This window comes from Pholcus phalangioides, unplaced genomic scaffold (genome assembly GCF_987345545.1).
Source record: "Pholcus phalangioides strain wild (caught in Gottingen) unplaced genomic scaffold, Ppha-v1.0 ptg000014l_1, whole genome shotgun sequence".
NCBI lineage: Eukaryota > Metazoa > Arthropoda > Arachnida > Araneae > Pholcidae > Pholcus > Pholcus phalangioides.
Genome location: NW_028301607.1, coordinates 22868354 through 22879855, shown reverse-complemented (window position 1 = coordinate 22879855; position 11502 = coordinate 22868354). Strand labels below are relative to the sequence as shown.

General features: G+C 39.4%; 1 protein-coding gene across 1 annotated transcript; it reads left to right on the top strand.

The window, feature by feature from the left end:
• Positions 1 to 9450, top strand: LOC149078289 (uncharacterized). Its single transcript, XM_089241430.1, has 5 exons — positions 1 to 33; positions 183 to 1876; positions 3757 to 3882; positions 8373 to 8669; positions 8955 to 9450. The coding sequence occupies exons 1-5, from the start codon at positions 1 to 3 to the stop codon at positions 9139 to 9141; spliced, it is 2337 nt and encodes a 778-aa protein (XP_089097556.1). The 3' UTR covers positions 9142 to 9450.
• The last annotated feature ends 2052 nt before the right edge of the window (positions 9451 to 11502 follow it).

Sequence of the window (11502 nt, the reverse complement as noted above, 5' to 3'; positions counted from 1 at the left end):
ATGTCGTCCTGTATATCTGTCCACTCTATGCGTGTAAGATTTAAAAATAAAGATCACAATCTCAAAACATTTTTCTATCTGTGTTTGAAATTTAATAGTACTGAATGCGTTTCTCTATAGCTCTGCATTTTCTGTGTCAGGTGGTGTATTTGAATATTTGAGATTATTTTTGTTTTCTGCAGGTGACTACGTGTGTTATGGTTCCAGATATCTTTTGGTTCTCTGTCGCCACAGTTCTGTGCATAACGGATGCAGCATCTGAGAAGTGGAGGGGACGTTTACCATCCTGGTACAGCTTCGAATATTCGCGGGATCCGAGCACGGAAGAGAAGGCAACCATCAATAGAAGAAGCAGCGCAGAAATATCATCAGATCCTCACCAAGGACAATCAGTTTCCCTACTCCATCTTCCAAATCCTCGCTCCGTGGCTCGAATGCGTAGGTTAATCGGCGGAAGATTGGCCGAAAAATTTCGTGACAGCAATACTCGTAACGTTGCCAGAATCCGTAGAAAGGAACCGCTTCTGAACGGGATCACGATACCGACGCAAGCTGTTAGCGACGAAAATCCGGTATCTGCATCCATCGTCGAATATTCTGTCGATAGACTTCCTGTGTTACACCCATCACACGAGAGATCAATAACTTCCAAAGACACTTCGAGAAGTTATAACCAAGGCATTATAACAGAACAGCAAATGGATAAATTGCTCTTGCAACCGCCATCCCCAACACAGATGAATCGCGAAGGGATCGAGTTCATCAGAAGGGAAGTGCCTGATCCCTCCAATAAACATCCGAGCTTACCGTTACAGAAAGCTGCCGAACGGAGCGCACAATTTTTCGTCAAAAATGTCCCGAAGAAAACGTTGAGAGAAGAGATTATGGTCGAAAATTTGAAACTCGGAGGAACTGATTCACCTCAAGCCATAGTTTCTCCTGTGGAAGTTGCAACAGCTGAGGCGAAAGAAACTTCGAACACCGATGCCGTAGTGAAAAACCTCCAACCTTTGATTCAAGAAGCGGTTGATAAAGCAACAGATACTCCGGCTGCTTTCATTAATTCCGCAGCGAATAATGCTCAGAATATTGGTAAATATCTTCTCAGTGAGGCGTCTGATCAGAAAGTAGGCGTTCAGGCCTTCGGTAAACAAGTGGTTGAACAGGGAAAGGGCATTCCTCTTCAAAATAATATGATGATCGGTCAAAAAGATTGTGTTCATCCCCCTGTTGAAGAAACGGTTGATCAGGCAAAAGGTATCCCTCCTGTTCAAGTTAACGAAATGGCCGGTCAACTCTACGGTAAAGAAATGGTTGCGGATCAAACAAAAGCCATTCCTCTCCAAACCAATGGAATGATCAACCAGAAAGAAGGCGTCCATTACCCCGCCAGCGAAAACTCCGTGATCCGTAACCCCGGCTTGGTGCTTAGGCAGATTTTGAAAATGATTTTGCAAAACATGAAACCCGAAACAGACGCTTCTGTTGAAGACGAAACATCGAAGATTCATTCAAACATCGAAAGCTTAAAACCACAACCCAATAGTTCTGATGTACCTCCATTGGAAATGAACTCGGTTCCTGAATCAAATGATGACATGACACGCGGACAAAAGTTCAAGGTTGAAGAAGTACCGTCCTCTTTCAACCAACCCGTGAAAGCCGCAACTGTCATCGCCGTCGTTCCGGCCAGAGAAACTTTCGAGAACCCCACCATTAGGCCATCGCGCAACAACTTTTCTTCACCAACGCTTGCATCCGAGAAAGAATTGCGGGAAATGATGCACAGGGTGATGACCAGATTGTTCGTGGAGTTCTTGAAAAACGCTACTGCGAGGTTCTTTGGTCAGGGTGGGTCTGTGAATGGACAAAACAGGTTAGTGAGGAATTTCAGCGCTTTTCATTTCTTTCTTAATCGATCGTATCATCACTAACATGAGTGCTAACGATGTGTATATCACATACGTAAAATTTATACAGGATTTTACCCTTATACCGGAAATTCCGAGACATCTCGCCTCTTTAAAACACTTTTATTTCGGCAATGACGGACGCAGATACTGCGTCGTGGTTTTTTACAGTCGAAACACGTTTTCCACCCTCCCAACCTCTCAGATCAACTGCCAATGGGGGAGTCACCTTTTATTCAAAGTTTGATAACAAACGTAGAGAGACGGTGTTTTTTCTTTTCCTTTGGGATAGCACAGGGATACGTATTCAGTATAAATAGTAGAAAAAAGTGGAGTGTTTCGTCTTCCTTGGTTTCTTTTTCTTGTATTTCTCGGAGTTAGGGGCACATTATCAGAAAATGCAAATAAAATTGAGAATCCTTCTTCTTGATAAAAGGTGGCATTTTGCAGAGAGTTTAGTGATTTCTACTGTGGCAGTTATGATGCGGTTCAGTGAAATTTTAAAAACCGCTTAAAGGATTAAATGTTCAAAGAAAAGAAAAACCTTTCAGAAACATATATTTTACACCATGAGCTACCGATTCAAAAAACAAAAAACAAGGTTATTGTTTCCCAAAGTGACGATATCGACCATAGATGTGGGTGGCTGGAACTGACGGGGGGGGGGGGGAGGGAATACAGTAGAAGCTAAGGCGACTTGATAAGGATTTCTAGAGGCTATAGTAGAAGCTATAGGTATTAAAAGGGATCCTATGGGTTTGCTTGAAGGAGGCGCAGAGAGAAAAAATTATGAGTAAAGTAGGTGGTAGAAAAGCACGAACCTGCGATAGAAGAGTTTTCTGGAAGGTAGAAGGTTTTTTTTCTAGATTTCCTCCAGGGTTTCTTATACTGTATTCAAAAGAACTCTAAAAAAATGTATTTTCTTCCAATGTTTCATTACCTCAGATTTTATTTTTAATTAGCGATTTTTAGATCGAAATTGTTTTATATTTTGATCATATTTAATTTTGTTCATTATTTATAGTTACATACAAGTAGTATAAGTGATTCTGAATAATGCACTATTCAATATAGCTGTGTTACAATTATTCATTAGCTATAGATAATGAAGAATAAACACAATGAAATTTTCTGAATCTTAGGGTGAATAGTTTAGAAAACCTTTTCTAGTTAATCGGAGATTAAGGCAAGGACCTTTACGAAAGTGCGAGTCCCTTCATCGATTTCACCGCTTAATTAAGTGATCTGCCACAGCGCCGCATTTTACTAAAGTGATCTGTTGATATGCCGCTGTTCACCTAAGTAATGTAAGAATGTACAGCGGGACACCTCAGTGATCTGAAAAAATGTGCCGATTAGTTCATTTTTACAAAATTATGTCTGAGGTCGCGGGCCAAATCAGATGACTCCAAGGACAACATTTGGCCCGTGGGCCATGGGTTAAGCATATATGGTTTAAAGGAAGAAGTTCATCGAACATCAGGAAATGTAGTAGATTCATCACAATTTTTCATAACTTTCGGCCTGCGTTAATGAACAATGACTTCCTTGCACTAATATCGTTTAGGCAGAGAAAGCAACTACTCAAACAGAGTTACGATGAGAAATCCCTCGTCCATTGGCATAATTCATCGAAATACTGCCTGTAATCATTACCATTTGACTTATTCTACTGTTTCGTGAAGAATGTATTTCTTTATCTCTGAGATATTCGTCTCATGGTTTTTTTTCCTTTGGTTTGTTAACCTAATCTACGGAAGCTGTTGAAACAGCTTCGCAGGATTCTGAAATATCCGATGATTTAATCAATATGTGATTTCATTATATGAACTTTTGTCCCAAACAGCATCGATACGATTCCTGTTGCGGCCAGACAATCTAAGATCATTGCTAAATCTCGATCACCGGTACAGCTGAAAGTTGAAAAAATCATCGATTGCGTTATGCAGAAGATGGGAACCCTCCACGACAGGTTAGATTATTCATACGAATAATAATGACATGCAGTGATACCTCGCAGTTTGACACTCGAATTCTTCGGACTACGCCTGCCGCATGCGTTACATAGATACAGAGTTGTCCCGTAACTCGATATTAGTTCCGTGTCTGAATAGTGTACAATTGCGAGGCATCACCGTAAAGATTGCCTCTCTTATCGTTCGGAAACAGATAATTCTTAAACAAATGCTTTTAGAAAGTACTTACGATTAAAAAAAAAATGTGTTCATACATTTTTTCTAATGGTCCGCAGGTGCAAAAAATTGAAGAGCACTGCCTTTGAGAAATATTTACGAGGTGCATGTACGGTTATGTACACTGGCGTAAGAAATTAAGAGAATTTGCAGACTTGGTCGATTATCTCTAGAACTACTGTACCGATTTTAATGAAATTTGACATGTACATACATTGATACAATACAAAACAAATAACCATTCAATAGTTGTAATACACGCGCATGATCGTGCGTAACACTCGCTGCAGTCGGAAGGTATGAAACAGCGGTTGCAGAATAAACAAAAAAAATGGGTTAATAGGGGGGTATGGTCCCCTCTTACAGATATACAGGTCTCGCAGCGTGATTTCATACTTGAAATATGGCAGTTTATCATTTCCTGTGGCAATTGACCCCACTCGTTCAGCAACGCTGTTTTCATTCCCTGGATGGTTCCCGGAGGAATGTTGCGAGTTGCAATTGCCCTCCCCATAGCGTCCCAGACAGGCTCTATAGGGTTAAGGTCTAGAGATCTGGCTGGCCAATCCATCCGGCGAATATCCTCACTCTCTAGAAAATCGTCGAGCAGAAGAGCTCTATGTGGCCTCATGTTATCGTCCATTAGAATGAACTCAGGGCCAACTGCACCCCTGAAAAGGCGAACATAGGGTTCCAAGACCTCATCCCTATACCTCACACCAGTCACAGTGCCTCTTTCAAAGATATGGAGAGGTGTGCGGCCATCCAACATGATGCCTACCCAGACCATTAAACCTCCTCCGCCATAATGGTCGATTTCGCGGACATTGGAGGGTAGGTAGCGGGTCCCTGGTTCTCTCCATATGAACGTACGGCGAGAATCGGTGCTTAGGCTGAACTCATCAGTGAAGTTAACGGTCGCCCATTGATTCATACTCCAATCTCTATGCTCTCTGCACCATGATAAACGGATTTTCCTGTCCGTAGAAGTGAGCGGGATGCAAACAGCAGGTCTTCTTGCAAACAACCCTCTCTCATGAAGTCTTTTGGAAACAGTCACCCTTGATACACGGATTTCTGTGGCTGTATACACGTCACAAGAGAGCTGAGAAGCTGTAGCACTCCTGTTACGCCTCGCTATAATCAACAAGTGGCGATCTTCTCTGGCCGTCGTGGCTCTTGGACGACCCTGCCCAGGCTTTCTCTCGATGGATCCGGATTCTAAAACTGTTTCCATAAGTTACACACGACCCTGGGCGTTAAATTGAATTCTCTACAAATCTTGACTTGAGATTGCCCTGCTTCTAGCCTCCCCACAATTCGCCACCTCATTCCATCATCTAAACGTTGGTGGTTATTCATTTTTACTGTTACAATTTGAAATTAACCGATTGCTGCAAAATAACACCAAGAAATTCGCCGAGGTGTGCTAGCGAACGAAATGCGTCTTAACTTACGCACGCTTATAAAGCCTGGTTCTCTACTGGCTCCGCCTACACACACGTGTACGCTTACGTATTTGACGTATAAGATTTGCATTTTTGTCTAGAAGCAGTGGTTTTACATTCAGTTCAGTTCTTTTCATGAAATTCGATAAAATATGCAAATTCTCTTAATTTATTTCACCAGTGTAGTAGTAGTTGTATTAGTGGAATTCAATCACGACCACCTGCCATTTTCACTTCAAAATTCGAGAGGTAGATGTGGCAGCACCACTGGAACACGAAACATTTATAACTCTGACAAGGCAAACTGTACTACACATACACTAAGAACATACGTTTCGACAAGCACCGATTTGTTCGAAATTTCCCAGGGTAATGTTTACGAGGTGCATGTCGTTTAATAGCAGTAATGTTGAAAAATGAAGGAATTTATACTGGCTGTTAGGGGTACACATTTATACGGCCCCTCAAAGCTTGGCTGGAGTGATGCGTTTTCAGATGAGTGAAATACCTAAGAAACATAAAATGTAATGTTTCATAACTTGATCAGTTATGGCCGTAAAAAATGGAATTATTTTACATAACATGTCAGTGAATCAATTATTTTTGACTAAATAGGGTAATGGTTCAGGAAATATATATACAGTAATTGAATAGAGATAAGAGTGGAAAAAAATCCTGTACAAAACTAAATATATAGGATGGACGAAAAGTCCTGGACACATGTCACTGTAAAACGAAAAACTCGACTTAAGGGCCTCGCAGTTTGACACTCGAAACAACAATAAAACGCAACACAAACTATGCATGATTAATGTTTACAGCAATTGGGTTACATGAAACTATCACATTTAACACTCTCCTATACTCTGTTCGTTCTAACTTGGGTCCTGATGTAAATAAAAGCACGTGTGCGATGCCCAAAATGATTGGTTGAAGAACATTTCACCTTTCTTTACTGTGCAACACCGCCAAAAATATAGTCCTTTGTCGTTTGCTCCTCATACCATAAAATACCTCATAATTTTTATTTTTTTTCAAGTATTTATATTTCATATTATTTCAAAGTTATCTGGAAGACGGGGAAAAGTATTTTTTAAAGATCAGTCACACACACACAAAGCCTTTTTGCTGCTATGTCTTCAGGGTTGGTAATGACAGGATACGCCTTTCTCACTAAAACATTACCGTCCCCCTTTTTAAACGGAAGTTTCATTTTATTATTATTATTCCTATTCGCAAACAGATTTGATATAAACCTGTATTACGCTTCTTCAAGAGGTATTGCAAGAAAAAGAGCTTTCTTCTTTACCGTTTGATGGCACAAATAAAACATGCGTGTCTATCTTGTTTGGCAGAGTCATTTGAAAATTCATTTCTTTGCAGCTGCTCTGGACTCCTATAAACAAAGTTGCTGTCAACAAGATTTTTTTTTCACCCACACGCTTTGACGTACACTGGATACACGGGCGGGGTGAATATACGCATTTCAAAAAAATTTGCACTTCTGTTTGAGCAGCTTGTTGGGAGGAAGTAATATTGGTTTCGTCGAAGGCGACGAGCCGAAGAAGTCTGAGGATTATCACGTAGACGTGAAGGTAACGTTTTGAAACTCGGGTTTGAAAGAGTAATGCTCATTTTTGATTCAGTTAGCCTCATTATGACAGACACTATAGATCCGGTGAGAAAGCCTAGCCTGGTGGCCCATTAAAGATCTCGGTCCAGGGGCTCCTGCTGCTGGATGATGGGGTCATGGCTCGCAACCTACGCACGGATAAAAAACCGAAATTGTCTTGACAAAAAACAGGATATCAACAACAGGTTGAAGTAAATGTGGATGACTCTGTCATCAAATTGGAACTTCTACAGCCCGTGGATTATTATGAAATATTTAATTATACAGACCCGCAAGAAAAATAAAAAGCGGCAACGCAACGGTAAGTTGTTCATAATTTGTTTCACGTTATAATTGGTAGCATATCTGGCCCAGGAAAATCATACGGCGTAAATTAGCTCAGAAATAAAATTGTAAAATTCTGAAGAAAAAAAAGTAATAAGAAGAAATGAGGAATTTTTTTTTTCTCACTATCTGCCGTAAAATAATAAACTCGCACAAACTTTTGTAACGACCATGGCCCCACATCCTGCCGCAAGACCCCCCCCCCCCCCAGGATGTGATCTTTGGCGGGCCTTCAGACCAACCTTTCAACAGCCCCTCTATATAGTAAACTTTTAGCGTAAAAAAATAAAAAAAGGACAAGAATTGTTGCAGGCAATGTCCGGGCTGGACCCCTGTCATCCCAACTCTTGGGGAGTGTGCCATGATAACGACAGAATACCTTATCGATTTTGTTTTTTGGGAGATATATATACCTCTCTATTCTAATTAGTGTTATCAACAGTTTTTATTTCAACAAAATCTGGAGAACAGTGAGAAAATGTTTCCAGGAAAATTCTCCATAACGAATTTACAATCTCACGTTTTAGGAAAAAACGCACGTGTTCGGAACACGTCATGAAGGGGCGGGTAAAATTACAACCAATAGAGATAAAGGATGCGGAGTGATATCAAAAATTGGTACAGTGGTTTATTTACATCAGGACCCAAGTTAGAGCGACAGTAACCTGTGAGTGAAATTTGAATGTTTTTTAATTTTTGAAAAAAAAGGAATCCTAGGCCACAATAAGTATTTTAGCGCAAACCACACCTTTTTATGTCGATTGGGTTATTTGTTATTAATTTTTGTTACGGATGTTTTTTGTGTAAAATGCCTTAGTGCATATCTTGATTTTCATAATATTATCAAGCTAAACTGATATCACAGTACGTTTCGATTCTGCAGCCACTCCGATGTGGATACCATATATCGTGAATGCAATAGTGATTTGCCCATCTCAGCAACTTCAGTACCGAAGAACGAGGAAGTTGTCGAAGAGTTGGATATGTATTACAAAGGAAAATCTGGCACGAAAGATGAAAAGCAGATGGAGGACGCAATCAAGAACGTTCTTGAGAATACGATGAAACAGAAGAGGTTGCCGGAATTCTCGAAGAATGCATTGAATACTACTGGACCGGATCTCACATCGAATCTGGGTTCTTCGGAGCTGGAAACAGACAGGTATGTAACCACAATCGCTTTGAATATTTTAATCCTTAAAGGCGATATTACAATTTTCCTTACGTCTGGGGGGGGGGGGGGGTCATACTTTTTGACAGTGATGCATAAAGTGCAAATGACATTAGCATCATCCAGGTGAAAACTAATCAGAAATCGTACGTCTTCAGTTGTTTTGGATCACTTTTACCGGGTCGAGACGTGATTTTTGGTGCATAGAATTAAAAAAAAAGCATAAAAGTACAACTGACTACCAGAACTAAAATATGTCATATAATTTTTTTCCAGGACCTCCGGAAAATCCCGAATATTCGTCCGGAACAAGGAGCCTAATGCGAACTTGAAGAGCGCTCAGAATAAAGACGACTTACTCTATCGGACGATCTATTCGATATTGCGTTCGAAACTGGCACCTAGGATGAGAAGAGGGTTCAAGGAAACGACATCGTCGAAAAGACCATCAAGCGCTCATTGAATAGGGATCGATCGCCAATTTTTCTAATTCCAGCTCGTAATCTCTTGCCACGTGAGGAGAAAAAACTGTACCAACCCGTTCGTTTCAATCACTAAAAATATTTTTCTCGAATTTTTTTATGTGTTTTTAATTTTTTTTAACCATGCCTTTCTTTTGACTTTTATCCCTTTCAGACCAGAGCATTCATTTTTTGGAATTTTCAAATATATTTTTGCATTTTCGACACTCAAAAAATGCATTGAAAACTGCTGATATTTGTAAATATCAGCAAATCTTTATATATTCTTTTCAAATTAAATTTTTTTTTGTAAAGAAGCTAGTAATGCACTTCATTCAAATTTTTTCAGCCGAGATGATGTAGGGTATACTGATCTTATCCGAGAACGATGTCACTCTCTGCTTATCCATACAAAGGTTTTTAACACCTGGCTGATGCGGAGATATATTTTGGAAAGAGAGAGGCCTCTCTTTGGCCTGAGTTAGGTCCGACCGTCTCCATGTACGGTCCCGTTCAGTGCACACGAGCTCCAAGGAAAGATTGAGATGTTCGTGCCCTCTGTAGTCTAGGGCATTCACACTGAAAGTGAAAGGACGTGGGTTCGACTATTCGCAGGGGCAGTTGAATTTTCTCTCTTTCCAAAATATATCTCAGCATCAGCAAGCTGTTAAAAAACCTTTGTATACTTATCCTCACGTACATTTTTCCCAGAATTTTATGCAATAAAGCCCCCTTTTCTCGAAAGCACTTTCTGCTGGAAGCTATCTCAAAAACTCTTTGAAAACTTCAAGTGCTGCCCTCTGATGAAAGCGCCCGAGCCCGAAGTTCATATTCATCATATCTGTAACTCAAAACTTACGCTATCTTTTGAGTAAGAGCTTAACTCTCTGAGATCAAAATAAAAAATTGTAGGTGAGAAAAAACAATCCACCCTCACACATTTGTGGCACCAGGGTCTGAAAGGATTATTGCATAAATTTTAAATTAATGTGGAGAATGCTAAAAGAGTGCTTTTTAAGGGGGCTATCCTATAATAAATTTCATAAATTTCTACACTTTGAACATTGAGTATTGGGTGACCAGATTTCAATAACGTGAAAATGAGACATATTGATAATCCCGAAGTAATTATCAATGCTGCGGGTATATTCACAAAATATTGTTTACCCGGGGCTAAATTATATTATTTATATGTATATGTTACAGTAAATGTGATAAATCAAGTGATTATAAATGCACAATTACCAACCATTTTGGTAAGTTTAGTGGATTTTACAAATTTTCTCCCCATCTCGTATTGGTAAATATGATGAATCGTCAATGAATTACTTGAATTTACCGGACATTTTGCTCAAACTTTAGTCTAGGATTGACAGATTCGATGGGTGGTGTGCGATGGTGGATAATAAAGCATACGCGTTTTTATCCTTATAACATTTATTTTCAATCAATTTTTATGGCAAATATATGTTTAGTGCACCCATCATGTACGGGAAAAACTGATATGTGGTTGAATTCAAGTGAGATTTCCACATGATTTCTTCCATATTTATCATTCTTATAAACTTCATTCGGTAATTATGCATAATCACGGGTAAAAGTGATAAATATAAGAAAATGTTTCAAATTTATCGAGACGACTAGGGTGATTATAAATAGTCACCGATTTACCTACTACTACTACCACTACTACTACTATTATTATGTATACAGAAATATACAGGGTGTCCTGCAAGTCCTAACTCGGCCTCTATCTCATCAACTGTTAGTCGTAGAGGTATAGTTATAATTTTAAAAATGCTCAAAATGTGTTCAAGAACCACTCTGTACCAGTTTTTAAAGTAAAAATGCAGTGTGCCACAAAATAAAAAAAATAAAAATTTTTATACGGTCCCTTGTCCTATAACTTCTAATTAGAAAGTTGTTGCCTTGCCTCTCTTGAGGCCAACAACAACAAAAAATTCCATGTTTTTCCAAGTGCAATAATATTCAAGATATTTCAATTAAAAAATCGGAGAAAAGTTGGGAAAGAACAGCATAAACCTAACGGAAAATGCCTGTTCCCCCATTCATGCTGTTCTTTTTCAATTTTTCCTCCGTTTTTGAATTCAAATACCTCAGTGAATGTTGCACTTAGAAATTAGAAACATGGATTTTTTTGTTGGCCTCAAATGGGAAATTAGAACGGTCTTGCAATTATTCTTTTATTGATTGTGAAATAATTTCCATCAAAAATTATGAAGTGGACCACGACAAAACACTCAGAGGGCCATGCGTTGAAGACAGCTGAACACACACACACACACACACACACACACACATGTTCAGAATATGGAAAGAATCGGCGATATCCCTTTTTTTCC

Excerpts from the sequence above, each read along its gene's own strand:
- LOC149078289 (XM_089241430.1), top strand. The coding sequence starts at position 1 with ATGTCGTCCTGTATATCTGTCCACTCTATGCGT. Across the intron at positions 1,877-3,756 it reads TCTGTGAATGGACAAAACAG|CATCGATACGATTCCTGTTG; the intron begins GTTAGTGAGGAA and ends TGTCCCAAACAG. Across the intron at positions 3,883-8,372 it reads ATGGGAACCCTCCACGACAG|TACGTTTCGATTCTGCAGCC; the intron begins GTTAGATTATTC and ends CTGATATCACAG.